The sequence below is a fragment of the Watersipora subatra genome, chromosome 10 (assembly GCF_963576615.1).
Source record: "Watersipora subatra chromosome 10, tzWatSuba1.1, whole genome shotgun sequence".
Classification (NCBI taxonomy): domain Eukaryota; kingdom Metazoa; phylum Bryozoa; class Gymnolaemata; order Cheilostomatida; family Watersiporidae; genus Watersipora; species Watersipora subatra.
In genome coordinates, this window is record NC_088717.1 from 23919711 (window position 1) to 23939450 (window position 19740).

General features: G+C 38.3%; 1 protein-coding gene across 1 annotated transcript; it reads right to left on the reverse strand.

Moving 5' to 3' along the window:
- Window positions 1–2203: 2203 nt before the first annotated feature.
- On the reverse strand, window positions 2204–15020 carry LOC137406896 (uncharacterized). The gene is made up of 4 exons (XM_068093498.1): window positions 14732–15020; window positions 11673–11856; window positions 2507–2631; window positions 2204–2220 (listed from the first exon to the last, which is right to left on the reverse strand). Exons 1-4 carry the CDS (start codon window positions 15018–15020, stop codon window positions 2204–2206), a joined length of 615 nt encoding a protein of 204 aa, XP_067949599.1.
- Between the last annotated feature and the right edge of the window lie 4720 nt (window positions 15021–19740).

A 19740-nucleotide genomic window follows, 5' to 3' on the forward strand; every position in this document is an offset into this window, starting at 1 on the left:
AGCTCTGTTTTCCATTGTTTCATACCTGCTGTCATGAACCTCTTGATGTTTTCTGAGATCCCTAATATATCCATTACTTTGATTATCTATGAGTGAGGAACCATATCATACGCTTATTATTATTATTATTAGTGCATATAAAAAGTTAGGCTTAAACTTTACAAAAGTAGTTTATTTACATGTAAAACAATTCTAAAATAGCTGTTAAACTTCCCACATCGTTTTCTTTTGTAGTAAAGCTTTTCACATTATAAGCTTAGTGTATCACTGCGTATCTTTCAATATATTTCACACTGTTCAAACTTTCTACCAGGTTACCTACACCGAATACATACTTTGCACATTTTATCAATTGCATATATTCTAACTTGTTTGGCCCAGCCAAACGGAATTAGTTGGTTACTGTTGTACTTACCGTAGAGTACTTACTACAGTGTACTTATCATAGAGTACATACTTTAGTGTACCTACCATAGAGTGTCTACTATAGTGTACTTACTATAGAGTACACACCAGAGTGTACCTACCATAAAGTACATAACAAATTGTGCCTACTATAGAGTAAATACCTCGGTGTACTTACTATAGAGTTCCTACCTACTACAGTGTAGTTACTATAAAGTACATACCAGAGTGTACCTACCATAGAGTACATATCAAGTTGTACTTACCATAGAGTAAATACCACAGTATACTTACTATAGAGTACATACCATATTGAACCTACCATAAAGTACATACCACAGTGTACCTACCATAGAATACATACCACAGTGTACCTACTGTAGAGCACATACGCAGTGTACTTACCATAGAGTACATACTTTAGTGTACCTACCATAGAGTGTCTACTAAAGACTACATACTTTAGTGTACCTACCAAAGAGTATCTACTATAGTGTACATACCATAGAGTACATACTAAAGTGTATCTATCATAGAATAAATACCACAGTATACCTACCATAGAGTACCTACTACAGTGTACTTACTATAGAGTACATACCTAAGTGTATCTACTATAGAGTACCTACCATAGAGTGTCTAATAAAGACTACATACTTTAGCGTACCTACCAAAGAGTATCTACTATAGAGTACATACCATAGTGTATCTACAATAAAATACATACCACAGTGTACCTACGATAGAATGCATACCATAGTGTACCTATCATAGAGTACATACCATAGTGTACCTACAACAAAACACTAATCACACTCCACCTATCATAAAGTACATACCAAAGTGTACCTACCATGGAGTACATATCACAGTGTATCTACTATAAGGTACATGCCGCAGTGTACCTACTATAAAATACATACCATAGTATATCAAACATATAGTAAATATTAGAGCATTAATGCACAAGTACATATTATAGTGTATCTATTATGGAGTACATACTATAACATGCCCACCATAATGTGCATTCCATAGTGCACTTACTATAGAATTCATATCACAGTGGACCCACTATAAAGTACATACCATAGCGTATTTACCCTAAACTACAAACCAAGTGTACCTACCATGAAATACATACTTCTGTTAGTAACAAGCTCTTGTAAGTTGAATAGATACTTAAATAAAAGTTAAATAAATATTTCTACTTTTGATGAATTAAATAAACTCCCATTATCGGATGCCTGGCCTGAAAATAGATAAACTTCAGATTTACCTAATTACTTTACCCTCTCTATTTTAGTATCCTAGTCTGCTAGGACTATGTCAGAGAGAAGGTAACTCTAACTACTGTAAGTCACTGCACTCGAAAAACCGTTTTTACATACAAGGCAATAACTAACAGCAAGCTGTAAATGGTATGGGGCTTTATCTCTACAGTTGCGATAATTACTATCGAACCACTTGCCCCAAATTCTTAGCACTGCAGCAAGATGCTGGTAGTTGAGCTGTTCTTACATAGTGGAGACACATTTGGTACTAAAACATATGTGTGTCAGGTTGTCTGGGCCTCTTACTGTGGTTCTTTACTGACAGGTTTAGACCTGTTGCTGCAGGTGTCTACCATAGAACCATATTTAATCTGCCTATGCTAGCAAAATAAACCGCAGAATGAAATATCTAACTTTAAAAGAATTGGATTACGAGGAACTAAGCCACTATTTTTCAACTCGCCATAATGAAAAACAAGAAGGTAGGCATAATCAATCATAAAAAAAAAGTTTGCCACACAATCTTATTCTAAGAAACATCCTGCAAAGAGGAGATAAACACTAAGAGCCAATATTGGTTTTAATAAAGCTAAGCTAAAGTTCCCTCTATTGAAGTCTTCTAGCTTTTAAAAAGAAGAGTTTTCATCTATCGCTTACACTGCAGAGAAAATAAAATTTTGGCTTTAATATCGCAATGCTCAAAAAAGAAATGCTCTCCTATATCTCGTGCTATCGGGTTATCTTTAGCCAAAATTAAAACTTAATGCAAACAACTTGGGGTAAAAGATATATAATTGCTGTCCCAGACAGTCAGAATAAAAACTTACTAAACAAGAAGAATTTGTAGCTCAGCGAGTCATGGAAGTTGACATTGACTGTGGCGGTCATGACTCGAATGAGATCCACCACATCAAAGCGGTTTGGCACGTACCTTTTCAAAGGCTGCGTTAATCTACAATGGATCTATGCTAATGTCAAACCAAACTAGATAAACCCTTTTTGTATTTTCAGACCACCTCATATATGCTGGTTTAATAGAATTTGCCAGCCTTTACTTGGCACGATCTAGACTATTACATAAAAAGAAAAGAATGGTTGTAGTTTTGTTCAGTTTTTATTACAGAAGATAATTCCACTAGCTGAGGAGCTATGGCTATCTGCTCTGCCCAACTGAGTGAGCGCGCTCCTTTATATACAATAAATTCACCCGTTTCTGCTAACGAAACCAAGATAAAACCTTATGACATTAGTAATAAACAGAATTGCTAATTTGTTGGCATGGTTATAATACAGCAATAAACAAAGACATAATAATTAAACAAATTACGGAGTCATGGTCTGGCGTCCATGACACTGGTACCACCCTATGCATTCTAGCACTACCTTCTGAGTTGTGGTACTATCTTTTGTATTCTGGTACCACATCTTATATTTTGGTACCACATCTTATATTCTGGTACCACATCTTATATTCTGGCGCCACATCTTATATTCTGGTACCGCCTCCTGGTTTTGAATTTGCGAGTTTTTGAGTATTGAAAAGTCTTTTATTTAAAGCTTTTGGAGTCATTGACGTATTACTAGTGGAGTATAATTTATCTACACAGTCAAACCTCCACCTGCACCCACTTAAACAGTTTTTGTGTACGCCATGTACAATGTCAGTGTATATTTGATTTGACATGAAGGTAACTTCAACATATGACAATTGAAATTTATTGAAACTGAAAATTTTTAAACGAAAATGAGAAAGTTATTAAAAGCCAAGAATGAATTGTTTACAACTGTGAAATACTTCTGTGCTACTTGTGGATTCTTTGTTGTTTCTTAATAATTCTACATTAGTTAGCGGTAAATTAGCTTATCACTCACAAGCTTGAGATAACGTACCCAAAATATATATGTAAATAACATTTTGTAAGGCAAAAAAATCTTTTTCCATCATTCATCACAAAAAAGCAACAACTCTATCAGTTTCCTTATTTGAAGAGACTAGAATTCAACATATTCATAACTTTGAAAATTTTGTATTTTCCTTAGCCTCCCACACTTTTAAAAACATTTCTCCATTAGTTACATATAGCACATCATCATTCCTTGATAGCATCACCACTTCCACCTTCCTCCTCGGCATCAGTGTTAAAAGGAGAGTCATGTTTTAGGTGTCAGCATTACGGAACTCTTTGTCGACCGTCAAGCAATTTTAATCAATTAAAATACAATCTCAAGAAACTAATGCAGTAAATACTGAATTTAGTTACAAGAAAGAAACAAGTAACAGGCAATGAACAGGCCCAGAACAGCTCTGCTCTTCTACACAAATGTTCGGGCCTATATAGCTAGTAAGCTCCGCCTCCATTCTACTTGGCTGGAACCGGCATGGCTTTGGGTGGGCTTGGCTGAACTCCGACCTCATTAACGCGCCTGACTGAACACAGCTTGGCTTAACTCAACCCTATGCTCAGCTCCCAGCGGACCACATTTCACAACACTCTCCCCCCATTGGTGACCATGGTCTCTAATCTAGACCTTGAGAGCCTACGGTAGCCACGTGGCAGACCTCCTCTTTTCCTGTCAGGGTTCTGCCCAGGTCCTCCACATCCATGTCTGAAGCAGCTTGTGTCGGCCTTGGCGGCTGCCTTCTCCCACCTCAGATCTCCCTGGTCTGTTGCCACACCGACTGGCTTCGGTGCACTTAGGGCTTCCTCAGCTTCTTTCAAGCTCCTCGTGACCGAAGCCAATAGTTCTGGCAAAGACGCATCACATGCGTCATCCAAGTTCTCCAACAAACTGAGGGTGTCCGGGGTGAGCAAGTGCTCCAACAGAAAGACCTGGGTAGTGGTCGTGAGAACTACCTGGTTGTTCTCTTGTCCCATCTCAGGGTCGTTTGCCAGTGACTCCATTGAGTAGCACACTCCGTTCCCATACCGATCCGGCCTTCTAGTCATTTGGGCCGGCCTTGGGTTGTGGCGGACAGGTTCCAATGAAGTCACCGGTGTCGGAGCCGTTCCGGTCTCCTCCGGGTTTGGTTTCGGTTTTTCAGGAACCGGGAACCGGATTTTCTAGTCGGACCGGATTGGCTTCTACCGAACTTGGAGAGCGTCTTTGGCATCCCTAGCATCTTTGGCGTCCCTAGCGTTCTCCTTCCTCTGGTCTGGCCGGGTTTTCTCTCGGAGTTACTTCCTGTCCTTGCTTTGCAGCAGCCTCCAGCAGCAACCTTTCCCAGTTGCAGGACGGCATTATTGGCACAGGGTCCACTCTGGCCTTTTTCTGCCTTTTTTCCGGCCTGCTGCGTCGAGCTCCCTTCATGTTGGGACCCTTTCTTGGCTCCAGAGTGGCTGGGGCCGATTCCAACCTCTCTGGGCAAGCATGATAGGGTTTTAGCTTGGATGGAAAACTGCTCTGGATGGAAAACTGGCCTTGCCATTCCACTAGATATGTGTAGTTTCCCCAAGCCTTCAGGACCTGGTATGGTCCCACGAACTTCGCCTGCAGCTTGGGATTTTCTCCTCATCTCCGGCTTTTGTTCGTGAGCCATACCCAGTTGCCTGGGGCGTAAAGCGGTGGCTCTTCTCTGTCTTCTTGCCGCACCTCCATCTGCTTTGCCATAGTGCCTTGTGCGCCGTCTGCAGTCTCTCCTGCACCTCCAGAGTGTGCTCGTGGGCAGAAAAGAACTCGATTAGTGGGGGGTAGCTTTCCAGCCGGTCTGGCCACCTCAGCTCCCTCCCGTTCTAACATTAGCATGTTGGCCGTTTCTCCAGTCACGGAATGCGGGTGCCTCTGTATGCCCTCATCAGCCGGGAGAGCAGTAGGTCTCACTCGTCCTGTCCAAGAGCCAAGAGCAGCGCCTTCAAGGAGTCTTCGAGTCTTCGGTTATTCCGTTCCACGATTCCATTTGCCTGTGGATGATACGAAGTCGTGTGGGTCTTCCCCACGTTTCAGAGTTGGCACAGTTCAGCCATCAGTTGGCTCTCAAACTGCACCCCCTGGTCCGTGTGGATCTGCTCAGGCAATCCCAGGTAGCAGAAGACCTGCTCATTCAGTGCGTTGGCAACCACCAAGGCCGTGGCGTCAGGTAGTGCCAAAGCGCCCTGCCACCGGGTGAAGTGGTCGGTAAGAACAAGCACCCACTTGTTCGCCCTTGGTGTGACAGGAAATGGCCCCACCAGATCCATGGCCACCTTCTGCCAAGGTCGTCCTGCGTAAAACCTACGTTTTTCTTCGGTCGCCTTTGTCCCTCCATGCTTTGCGGCCTGGCACACCTTGCAACTCTTGATGAGCCGTCTGACTGTGGATGTCAGTCCGGGCCAGTACCACGTCAGTTGGAGGCGACCTATCATCCTTCCCACCGCAGAGTGAGCCAAGGCATGCATTTGCCACACTGTGGTTTCTCACATGGGCGGGGGCAGATGGCGCACCATCTTGTGTGGCCCTATGGGGCCACGCGTGCTTCCAGCATGCCGTCCTGTCGTATGCGCAGGGAGTCCCGCACGCGATGCAAGATGTCCAGCTCTCTGCTCCCGACCTCCAGGTGTTCTGCTGGCACTTCCTCTCCTGTGGCGATGGCACGGTACATGATGGCAACTGGTCCCTGTTTGGTAGCCTGTGTCTTAGCCAGCTCGCCCTTTGATCCTGTCACTCATGGCGGGGCTGATGGCCACTCGGAGGAACCTCCGGCACCCAGGTTCAATCTTGCCACTGTTGGGGCGGGAGTCCCATGCGAGTTGCCGGTCGGCCCCCCTGGGTATGCGATGTTGCCCAGGGTCGATCTAGCTCTATTGAGGGCGAGAGTCCCATCCAGGCAACTGGTCGGTACCTACATAGCTAACGACCCTTGTTCCTTTGCCAACTCTTTCCGTGAGGGGCCCCCATCCCTCTGTTCAATGCTCACGCATTGCCGGCAGTCTTTGCAGGTTTTCCTGCTTAATCCATCTGCATTCCCGTGGCGAGTCCCTGATCGGTGCTCCAGGATGTAGCGGAACTCCGCCAAGATCTCAAGTCACTGGCCTACTTGGTTTGAGAGTTCCCTCCTCCGGCATAGCCACCAGAGTAATGCGTGACCTGTCAGTAGGAGAAACTCCTGGCCGTACAGATACAGCCGGAAGTGCTTGACCGCCTTCACTACCGCAAGTAGCTACCGTCGAGTGATGCAGTAATTGTGTTCCAAGGGGCGGGAGTCTGGCTGTAGCAGGCAATGACCTTCTCGCAGCCCTCCTGTACTTAGGACAACACGAACCCCTCTCCACATCCGCTAGAGTCCGTGTGCAGGATGTACTGCCTCCGAAGATCCAGATAGCCCAAGATCGAGGCGGTGCTGATGCTCTCCTTCAGCGTGTTGAAAGCAGCCTGTTCTCCCTCCGTCCATCTCCAGGGCTCTCCTTTTGCAGTCAGTCGGTGCAGGGAAGGAGCTATAGTGGCGAACTCCGGGACATATTGCCGGTAATAGCCGACCGTCTCGAGGAATCTTTAGAGTTCTCTCAATCCGCTCGAACTCTGCCACTTTGCAACTGCCTCCACCTTGTCGGGGTCTGTAGAAACTCCGTCCTGGCTTACTATGTGACCCAGGTAGCGGACCTGAGATTGCAATAGATTGCACTTGGAGAGCCTCAGCTTCATTCCACCCTTGTGGATTCTCTGGAAGACCTCCAGCCAATGTAGATGTGTGTCACAATCCGGGGCGATGACGATAATATCATCCAGATATAGAAGCAGCATTCTTTAGTGGAGGCCATGCGGAATGTGTTCCATGAGTCTTTGGAAGGTGGCGGGGCGAACGCCAGTCCGAAAGGCAACACCTTCCATTTCCACAGTCCGGACCGTGTCGAGAAAGCTGACTTCTCCTACGCCTCTGCATCCAGGGGTACTTGCCCATACCTGCTAGTAGTCAATACAGAAGCGCCACTTTCCATCCTTCTTTCAGACCAACACCACGGGCCTCTCGGCCTCTGCCTCCTTCTCCAGTCCGAGTCTGTGAGGGGGTTGTCGGATTGGCCGAGTGCCTTCTTTAAGTGGAATAGAATGTTCCACTTCCAAGGTCCACCATACATCGTCGTCACCCGTACTGAACACTGTGGCATATAGACGCAGCAGGAATGCCAACCTTGATGTTTGTCCTATGTCCTCACAGTTCAGCTGGGCCGCCTGGAACAATTCCTCAAAGTGAGCCGGCACTCCATTGATTGAAGACGGACCGGTGTCAAACAATAAGGGACTCTCGTGTAAATGCCGATAGTGGCTTCGGACCGGAAGGTCAAAGGTCGCTCAGGACACAAGTCAAAGGTCAAAGGACACAGCCGGTAGTCGGAGCTACTGCTGTGGCCGTCCTTCGTTTCCCGAAGCCGGTTTGGTGTGGTGAGGGCAATTTTCCCGTTCGTGCCCCGGTTGGCCACATCCTCAGCAAAGAATAGCTGGCTGGCTGCTCTTCTCGGATTGAGTGCAAATCTGCTCCTGGAGCCGTTCCACCTTGTCAGCGAGAGTTTGGACCAGCCGGGCTAGTTGTCCATAATAACAGTCTTGGCCGAGTTCATCTGGTTAAAGGCTTCTCCTTCCAGGGCTCGTACTGAAGATCCGGTGGGTCTACGCTCACCTCCTTGAATTTGGAGTTATTCATTCGCGGCCCTCATCTATATATATATATATATATACATACATATACTTGATGGGATATATATATATATCTACTATATAAACGGCAATCGTTGTCTGTCTATCTGTCTGTCTATGTGTTCGCCTTATAGAGTACCGTACTTTTCCGGACTATTAGCTGCTACTAGGTATCTAAGGCACATTAACGGGAATCTCCGGTTAGTGCGCCTCTATACATAACCTACCTATTTATCGTTTGCCGTTTTCACACTAAAATGACATAATAATTACATGTCTATGGCTTTATTTTAGCTTCATGACACGCGATGCTTTTTTGTCCTCGACGTATTAGGGATAATTTGTTTTCGGCAAAACGATATCGACGAATAGACTCTCTCAATATTAGAATTTGGCAAATAAATTTTATTAACTATACAAAACACGATGCCGCTTTTGTGAACCTATATTTCTGGCTTTTTTTAGGTTTCAATTGCTAAGTCGCTGTTAAGGTCACTACTTTTCACGCGGACAATTGTATTATCTCGAGTAAGAATAGCATCTAGATTCTCTCAGACAAAGACCCTACAATATTTTATTTTTACATAACATATCGTCATACCAGTATCGTCGTATTCAGAGTTTTGATGGATAGCTGTTGGTGGAACAGTAACTTTTTATACGCACACTTCTATGCAAGAATCGTTATTATTAATTCAACATATTCACAAATTTCATTTTGTTTTCTCAGTTCGTATTAATTGTATCATAACCGAATCATCTCATATTGTAATCGTAGCAAAACAGACTCAATTTAGCTATTACTTGCTAATTATTTCACTGTTACATCTAAAACATTTTATAGTCATTTTATTTTTAAAATTTATTTGACCTGCACAAAACATTTTTCTCATGATATGAAGTTTAAAAGTTGTTTGACAAAGTAAGTTTGAAAACCTTTACAGTTGTTTTAGGTAGAATGGCAAATGTTGTTATATGTTGAATACAAATCAATTTTCTGTTGAGTTTTTTTTTATTACTCGGGCAACGCTGGGTTGTACAGCTAAATGTATTAGCTTACATATTTTTCCTTTTAAACCTAACCAATTAGTTTTTCGTAATTAATTTCACATTTTACAACAAACAATTGTAAGATTACTGTAAGATTTATCGTGTAAGATTGCAAGTATCAGTTAGTCTCCACTCTCTTATATCTACATACATTTATATACTGTACTTTGAGAAATATGTATATATATAGATATATAAATTTAAATTCTCTTATTACATTTATAAACTTCTTATGAATTTTGAAGTTTATAATATAAGTTTTTTAAAGTTTGTTTCATCGTTGTTATTATTTCAACTTGCATTCTTTTAAACATAAATTGAGTATCGCGTTTGAAGTTTAAACATTATTCATTTTCCTATCACTGTTATTATTACTTGATTAGTTTCCAATCTTTATTATTAATATTATTCTATTATTCAACCATTTTTAGCAGACATTGTTCTAATAAAAGTTCAACTACAAAATGCCATGATATTCTGTCACATTTTGTAGTATCGTCGTATTCAAAGAATTGATGGATAGTTTCTGGTGGGACAGTAACCTTTTTATACCCACACACTTTTATGCAAGAATCGCTACTATTAAACAACATATTCATGAATTTTATTTTGTTTTCTCAGTTTGTATTAATTGTATCATTACCGTATCATCTTTTATAGTAATTGTTGCAAAACTGACTTAATTTAGCTATTACTTGCTAATTATTTGAAATTTACATCTAATCCCTTTTACAATTGTTTTATTTTTTTAATTTATTAGACTGGTAGAAAACCTTTTCTTCATGATATGAAGTTTAAAAGTTACAGTTGTTTGACAAAGTTTGATAAACTTTACAGTTGTTTTTATTTTCTCACTTCTTTATGGCATCTTATAAGATTGCTTTGAGCGTAATTATACACAAATAGACAGATTTATTAGAACGAAAATCATCACAAAACGCTTGAGAAGCTTGGTTTAATAAAAGTTAAGACCGGAAATTGAAACACTGGACGACAGAGAATAGAACGATTAAGTCGTGCACATTTCGCGAAAAAATAACGTGCACATTTCACCAGTCTATGGCATTGTCGAAGGTTTCTGTAATTAAGTTAGGAGTACTGCAATCATTTCATTTTTGCTGATTTAAAAGTAACTGACATTTTAGACAATTTGGAGTACTTTAGTATTCTAACTGATGTCCAACGCAGTGTAAGTAAAGAAAATGACGATGATATTTTTTCTAACGGTTCTTATGAGATTATTACAATAACTAATTATAAGTTTGGATGACTACAGAACAATGACTACGTAGTACAGAATTTCTAAAAATCTATATAAATATCACAACTTCGTGGTATTGTTAGCTATGACGTTTTGAAATGTAAACAAAATTGTGCATTGGTTTTATATTATTACTATGTTAATAATAATGGTTATTCTAATAATATCAGTGCATTTTACTTCTAATATTGGCCAATATTGCATTTCTCCTATCGCAAGGGAGAGATATAAACATATAATCTTTTCCTTTCATTATTGCTATTTGTTGTATATAATAACACCCACACCCAGTATATTACAGCTACCATTGCAGTTATCCTATTGCACTGCAGTGCCATTTGCCTGCTAATATTGCATTTCTCAACCATCAGCACCCTTTCTTTTTTTCCAATATCATTTTGGTCGTGGGCTGCATGACAGTGGAATTTCTAGTTATATGTATATATATATATATGTATATATATATATGTATATATATATGTATATATATATATGTATATATATGTATATGTATATATGTATATATGTATATATGTATATATATATATATATACAAATATGTATGGTGTGTGGTGGTAGACAAGGAGAACAAGAGGGCTACTATAATAGATATAGCAGTACCCAATGACTACAATATAGCCAGCAAAGAAAAAGAAAAGGTAGAGAAATATCTCCCTCTTGGAGAAGAGATTGAAAAATGCTGGAATGTTAAAACAACTGTAATCCCAGTAGTCATTGGGGCACTGGGCGCAATAACACCGGCGCATAAAATGTGGCTTGCCCAAATACCAACAGCAATCAACTCAGGTGAGTTGCAGAAAAGTGCGCTATTGGGAACAGCTAAGATCTTGAGGCGAGTGCTCAAACTCCCAGGTCTCTGGTAGGAGACCTGAGTTAGAGCAGAATTTACCACCCATACGGGGTATCCGGGGTGAGGAAACAATTTTTTATATATATATATACATACATATATATATATATATATATATATATATATATATATATATATTTATATATATACTGCATATTTATGCTTCAATGGCTACTTCAAATACCACTCCGAAACAAAACTAACTTACCTGTAAACTACAGTTGAGGCCAACAAATGAATGATTGTTCTCACTCTTTCCTTGCCACCTTTCATCAAATTCCCTGAAAGTATATCCATCTTTACTACAGCTGCATATCCTGCTTTTCCGACAAAATGGTTTCGCGCCTGGTCCAAGATTTCATCTACAAAGTCTTGCACTTCTTCCCAAATACCTACATATATATATATATATATATATATCCACTTAGTAAATACCATATATATAATCTATGTAATAATATGATAGCATGTGGATTCATTTGCAATTTACTAAGTAACATTTAATCTATGTATTAGTCTGATAGCGTGTGTGTTCATTTGCTGTCACAATCACTCTTCAGCTATGGTTACAGGTTGGTTGGAAAACTTGCTATATGCTGGATTCGAACTCCTGACCGAAGACTTGGTAGACTGATCCTTTGACACCTGTGCCAATAACTGTGCAAATAATCCTTTACTGTGTTTTATCAGGACACCTGATAATCACTAAAGACACCCTAGACTGCCATGGTACTAGCTGGTGTTAGTTTGTCATGTCCCCAACTAGTGTCCACAACTAGTGTCCACAACTAGTGTCCCCAACTAGTGTCCCCAACTCGTGTCCACAACTAGTGTCCTCAACTAGTGTCCCCAACTAGTGTCCCCAACTAGTGTCCCCAACTAGTGTCCACAACTAGTGTTCCCAACTAGTGTCCACAACTAGTGTCCACAACTTTTCAAAAATTAAATAGGAAAGACTATGGTATCATGGATACAAAGGCCTTTCATATTTTTTCTCAAATGTAAGATTCTTCACAATGAGTGGTTTTCAATTATGTTGCTTTTCAAAATTGCTTGAAGAAACTTCATGGTTTACCATTAAATAGAAACACCTAAAATTGAAAAAAACTCACTATATGCAAAAGTAACCATGACAGTAAAATAAATACGGTGGAAAGCTAAAAATTGAAAAAAATGCAACACAGGTTTCTCTCAGCTTTATTAATGGTCAACCTAAGACTAACATGAGCTGTTGATTCTCCCTGTTGAAAAGTGATAACTAAACAAAAAGCATACAACTAGGAAATATTAACAAGTCACACTAGTTAAATGTAACAAATATTTTATAAAGTAACAAATATTAAATATAACAATTATTTTACCAAGCGCCATATATTAAATAAAACAGCTATTTTATCAAGTAACATATGTTCAATATATCAATTATTTTATCATGTAACATAAACTAAATATAACAATTACTATACGTAGTAACATATATCAAGTAACACAGCTATTTTATCAAGTAACATATGTTCAATATATAAATTATTTTTCAAGTAACATATGCTAAATATAAAATTTATTTTATCAATTAATGTAATCTGTTCATAGCTAAATAAAACAGTTTTAAATAACATATAACTGCTGACAGCTGCTACATGTATGTAAGGTACTTGGTTCCAAATAATCTGATATTTTATAATCTTATGTAGGTTTTTTTATTAATATTTATAGATAGATTTACGTGCATGTCACACTATCAATGTTAAAATCTGTTAAGTGAACTATTTGGTGTTTATGTGTTTCGAAATCAAAAATGCAATAAATTATAATCAGGTAAAATCTTACATGTTCTAAATTAACTCTAATTCCGAGCGCAAAATTGTTGTAACTCTAATATACAACAAATTTGCGCTCAATTAATTTAGTGCAATATTATTGTAAGTCTATAACTCAATTTGAGAGTGATAACTTTAAACTTGTGTATAATATTAATTTCTAAACTACTATAACTAGATACTGTAAGACAGCATAAGAAGGCAGGTTCAAGGGCAAACATAAACTCACATTTCCAAAATTCAACTTTATAGGTCTGTAACTCAGTTAGTGCAAAAGAGAAGTTACAGTTTTGCGCGTAGCCCGCGGTATATTATGTACAACATTTATTTTATCAAGTAAAACATACTAAATATAACAGTTAGCTTATCAAGTAACACATACTAGATATAACAGTTAGCTTATTAAGTAACACATACTAAATATAACAGTTAGCTTATCAAGTAACACACACTAAATATAACAGTTAGCTTATCAAGTAACACATACTAAATATAACAGTTAGCTTATTAAGTAACACATACTAAATATAACAGTGAGCTTATCAAGTAACACATACTAAATATAACAGTTAGCTTATCAAGTAACACACACTAAATATAACAGTTAGCTTATCAAGTAACACACACTAAATATAACAGTGAGCTTATCAAGTAACACACACTAAATATAACAGTTAGCTTATCAAGTAATACATACTAGATATAACAGCTAGCTTATCAAGTAATACATACTAAATATAACAGTTAGCTTATTACGTAACACACACTAAATATAACAGTTAGCTTATCAAGTGACACATACTAAATATAACAGTTAGCTTATCAAGTAACACATACTAAATATAACAGTTAGCTTATCAAGTAACACATACTAAATATAACAGTTAGCTTATCAAGTAACACATACTAAATATAACAGTTAGCTTATCAAGTAACACACACTAAATATAACAGTTAGCTTATCAAGTAATACATACTAGATATAACAGCTAGCTTATCAAGAAATACATACTAAATATAACAGTTAGCTTATTACGTAACACACACTAAATATAACAGTTAGCTTATCAAGTAACACATACTAAATATAACAGTTAGCTTATCAAGTAACACATACTAAATATAACAGTTAGCTTATCAAGTAACACATACTAAATATAACAGTTAGCTTATCAAGTAACACATACTAAATATAACAGTTAGCTTATCAAGTAACACATACTAAATATAACAGTTAGCTTATCAAGTAACACATACTAAATATAACTGTTAGCTTATCAAGTAACACACACTAAATATAACAGTCAGCTTATCAAGTAATACATACTAAATATAACAGTTAGCTTGTCAAGTAACACATACTAAATATAACAGTTAGCTTATTAAGTAACACATACTAAATATAACAGTTAGCTTATCAATTAACATGCTTTCTTAGCTCTAGTACCTGCTGGAGGACTGTCATCTTTTTCACCTTTGTCCTCATCAGGATCTTCACTAACATTTTCAGCACTGTTTCCTCTGGAGTTTTTGTTGGCATTTTCATCAACTGTTTCATCGGTGTCTCCTTGAGCATTTCTCGCAGTGCCTTCATCTCCACCTTCAGTGCCCCCTTCAGCTTCGCTTTGACCTTCACCTTGGCCATCAGGAGCACTATTTTCACTAGCTTTTATTTCTCTGTCTAATGCGTTGACGTCAGCTGAAGGAGCCTCTGGTGGTGGTGCGGCCTCAGACATCGTGAATCTATATAAATTTTCTGCTAAACAGGTAACAGAATGTTTCCTAGCAAGTAATATCTGTCAACTAGTTTCAATTCTTTGTAAAAGTTGAACTAGCAGTATTGAAAGTACAAAATTTTGCTAACCGAATGCAGTATATATAGCAAAAAAGCAATTAAAAGCTTCAACTTCAAATAAAAAAGCTAATCATCACTGATTTGTTAGATTAAAGCGCTAATTGTATATACTAATATTATGACAATAAGTTTTCTACATTAACTTTTATCAAGTCCTGTTTTATTGGCTGGTTGATAGCTTCTAGATCATTCTAAATGAACTAGAGAGCACAATTACTAAGTTTTCCTCAGCAATGGCAAACTGACACGGCCCTAGATTGCTGTGCAATGCAAACATGGAAACAGTCGTGTTGCTTCCCTTCTGTCGTGATTTAGTGTCACTGTTTGGAAGTAAAACACCGGCATGATGCACCTTCTTTGTGCTATGGAGATGTTCTTAGTGACCAATGATGTCATGCTTGTGCGCGATCTTAGGTCTTGTTTTTGTGTTGCTGCATATGTAAAAAATTTTCTCAAAACTTTCTAACCTGTTTTTACTAGAAACTGAAATTGGCAGAAGCAAAGGTTGCTTGGACCTTAAAATCAAGATGTTCCATTAAATAGTAGATGTTTTGCCTTTGACCTTTTAAGGATACAATCTTAACATAAAGCGTCATACAGCCCTCGCCTTACTATAGCGCTTTATGGAAACGCGATCTGTCTATTGTTGGCCCAGTGTAGCGCTTCAGCACTGGTACACCCTGGTATCACTCCACTATTATTTCCTGCATGTAAACCTAGTAATTACAGCTTCTTTTACCTGCACTCATGTCTAGCTACTTTGCCAGGCAGTTCTAACACAGATTCTTCAGAATCAATGATTTAAAAAAATGTTTCATTCATTAAAAAATTTAAATTGCTAAATAAAACCAACTGTTAAATCGACCATTAGGTGAAGCGTAATGAACTAAAAAACATAAAAATAAACAGAATTCTAGCATGCTCTGCCTTTGGGGGTAGTTGCTATAGCATGAGAACTTAGCTAGCATAAAATATTTCTCACATAAAAGAGAATTACAGAGTTATGAGACCAAAGGCTTATTTAATATGCAATAACAGGCTCACATCAGCAATGACAGGTTGTATTTACCATCTTAGAACTTTCGTATTTCTGTATAAATGTGTCACAATGTATCTGATTAGAAACTCCATAAATCATCTTCATATGCATTAAGGACAATTGTCATGAATGAACATTCTTGTATTGTTGTCATGAAACTATATGTATTGAATGTGGAAGAACTACCAAGCATTGCTGGGCATAATGCTAGTTTGTAATTTGTAACAAATATTTGCTGACGCCGAATAGATTGAGCAAGAGTTATTTGCACGGCAGCATTTGATACCTTGAATGATGTTGGCTCAGATGTAAACGAGAACATATTTGTTACTAACTCTAAAAACAGCAGGGTCAAATACTATAACTTACTCTTACGGTAGTTGATTGTAAAAAGTGCCTTTTGAACTTTTGACTAGTTGAATTCTTTTCTAGCTGCAATGAGACGTGCTTCTTGCTTCACAAACATTTTTGGGGCTTCTGAACAAGCTAGATGAGTTACAACAAATTCTTATGAAAATATTTAATTAATAAAATACCGTATATGATTTTAACATACAAAACATATTGGATTAAATTAGCATGATGCATCAGGATTTAATTGAATGTAGAGATATGACCAAATACAGTTTTGAACCAAATGTTCAGTTGAATCCAGAGAGTGAGATGTTCTGATATCCTGAGATCTAGGATATGAGAGTGTTAGACCTTTTTGCATAACAGAAAAGTTAGTTCACATAATACTGCAACAACAATTGTATGCACTTGGGTACATGTACTATGAGAAATCTATTAAAAATAGAGTATTTTGTCTGCTTAGGTTAATGCAAACAGATCTGTGTGTTCTTTTAAAAGTATTCTTGTTCAAACCAAAGGCTTTGTGATCTTGGCTGCTCTCTATAGATGGCATACCTTATAGCTAAATACTGCTTTAATGAACGTTACTGTACAGAACTTGTAACTCCTCCTGGAACTGTTTTTACATCAACTGACACCATTAATATTATTATCAGACTTTATATGGCTACTATGTGATATTCTGATGCTATGTAAAACCTTCTCCTTAGATATTTCATATTACTTACCACTTGCCACTCCTAAGAGATAATTTGAAATAGTTCAAATAATTAAGTAAATTGATACAATTCCAAATGCCAAGCTTTGCTGTTTCCTATAGAGTATTTGTTCTGAAACAATTGATATCTGCTGAGCTATTATGATAGCATTTATTGGCTGCCAGTATGTCAGCAACTGTATTGAATTTATGTCCAGAGGTCATATGAGTAGCTGTTCTTATTTTATGTTATGTTTGTATTACTCATGTGGAAGATCTGGTTAGCTTATTTCCTAGAATAAGTGATTTTTGGAGAGTCGCTGTCATACCACTCATTGTCAGCATTGGTCCATTATTTGCTGACATTCAAAATTGTCAGCATGATCTCTTTATTAAAACTAGTACACTGGCAGCCCAGGGCACTGTGAGAGATCATCATGTGTAATAAATACCAACATAATTATTTCACAAAACAGAAAAGTGGTAAAGTGTTGCAGTTGGTAGTGTACTTGGCCACTAAACCAAAAATGTGAGTTTGATTCTCGTTGTATGCCTTTTTACCAAACTCTAACCGTGGCTTCAGACAGACAGACAGAAGGATGGACACAAATTTTGCTATAGTAAAGACTAGGTTAATGCCTAGTGTTGCATGGGTAGTAAAATATGTACCAGACGATATTGATTAACTTAAGCTAGTAAATTAAACTAGTCTAAATTTTAACTATAAAAAGAGCCATTTCTGAAGCCAGCTTAATCATCGTAACGTTGTGCGTAATGACCTCTAATGCAGGTAGTAGCTAATAAGCTGAGCTAGTAGTAACCAATAATATTTTCCCAAGTACTGCAAGCATGAGTATTTCACCCGATGGGATGTGTATGACCACAATAATGTCTTTGTATAGCAATATAGCTGCTTGGCCTAGGGGGTTAGCTCGCCTGTCTGCAGACCTGAAGGTTCCGGGTGAACTGTTTTTTTTCTTCTAAAGCTTGATCGCTATAACTAGACGCAGAAATGACAAACGACCAACAGACAAACAGACAAACGACAATCACCCAGATTTATACATATAGATTTGCTGTAAGCTGCTTGTAGCAGAAAATATTTTAATCAGTATCAATATACCTAGTTGGTACTCTTACCAAACTGAAATAATTCAAAAAACTTGAAAACCTCAAAACCTTTTTGTGAGGCGGAGACCAATGTTTATGTCAAACTTCTAAAAAAATCATTTGCCAATGCTACAGCAGGTGCAGCTTTACCTATGTGTAAACCGATAAAATGTTTATAGCGTGACATCCTTGTGAGAAAGCTACCTAGGGGGTTTTGGTTGGATGCCCTTCTTAGCACTATCTATGATGCGAGGGGCTCTAACTGCTGACTTACTTATTATAAGTCTAGCATCCTACCAATCAAACTACGGTAGTTTTTTCAGTTTCACCTATATATTGTTGTCACATTTTCCATTTTCTTTTTCTCACTCTACTTTTGTTTTTGTTTTGTTATTTGGCCTAAAATGCTTCGTCTTACTTTTTGTTGTCACATTGTTATCCTTTTTGTTATAAGGACCTCCTATCTCTGCTTAATACTTTAGTGCTGGTAGTGTATATAGATTAAATATTATATGCTTTAACATGGCTGTATTGACATGTACTGTATAAGCCAGTAACATGGCTGTATTGACATGTACTGTATAAGCCAGTTACATGGCTGTATTGACATGTACTGTATAAGCCAGTTAAACAGCAGAAGTAGAGGGTTCAGTATTACTATTGACATAGTAGCTACAAGTAAGCTTTGCATAAACTGTTAGACTCTGAGGCAACAGCTTTACTGGTGTGGGGTTAATCTGGTATGCTTCTTATGTGCTCAATACTTCATGGAAACTTCAAGAAAAGGTCAACTGTAACCTCAGGTCAACCATACCACATCACATATGCGCACAAGTGCATTTTTCACACAGTGGTTTTCACCCTACCACCGTAAGCAGGGAAGATGGTGCAACCGATGGCTGCCGACGGTTGCTGAGAACCAGCTGGCCAGTGAGAGTGGCAATAATTTTTCTGCTAGCAGTAGCTGCTGGCAAAGGTCAGCAAGGTGAACTTTTCTACAGACCCCAGTGTAGGTTTAGGCTGTTGCCAGTAGCGAGAACTACACACAGACTGCCCGCGCAACAAGAATGCATTGTACTTACGATTTCCGTAATTCGAGTTTCTGAGCAATCTGTGTTTCCGATTATGGTAAAGGAATTAATACGGCCTTGACCCGGAAACATGTGTTATATTTTAATTTCATACGTAAAAGATACCATTTTCTATTTCGGGTTCACCACCGGTACTGTAGGCGCTGCGAGCATACAACCTCCTCAAGTGCCGCCGATGAGTGCATGCACACCGCCGGCTGTTTACGGTGAAGTGAAAACTGGATTTTTGTAAAAATAAAAAGAAAACAGCAAGGCGGATTTATATGTCAGAAGTTAATGACGCAAAAAAAATAAAAGTATGATAACATCA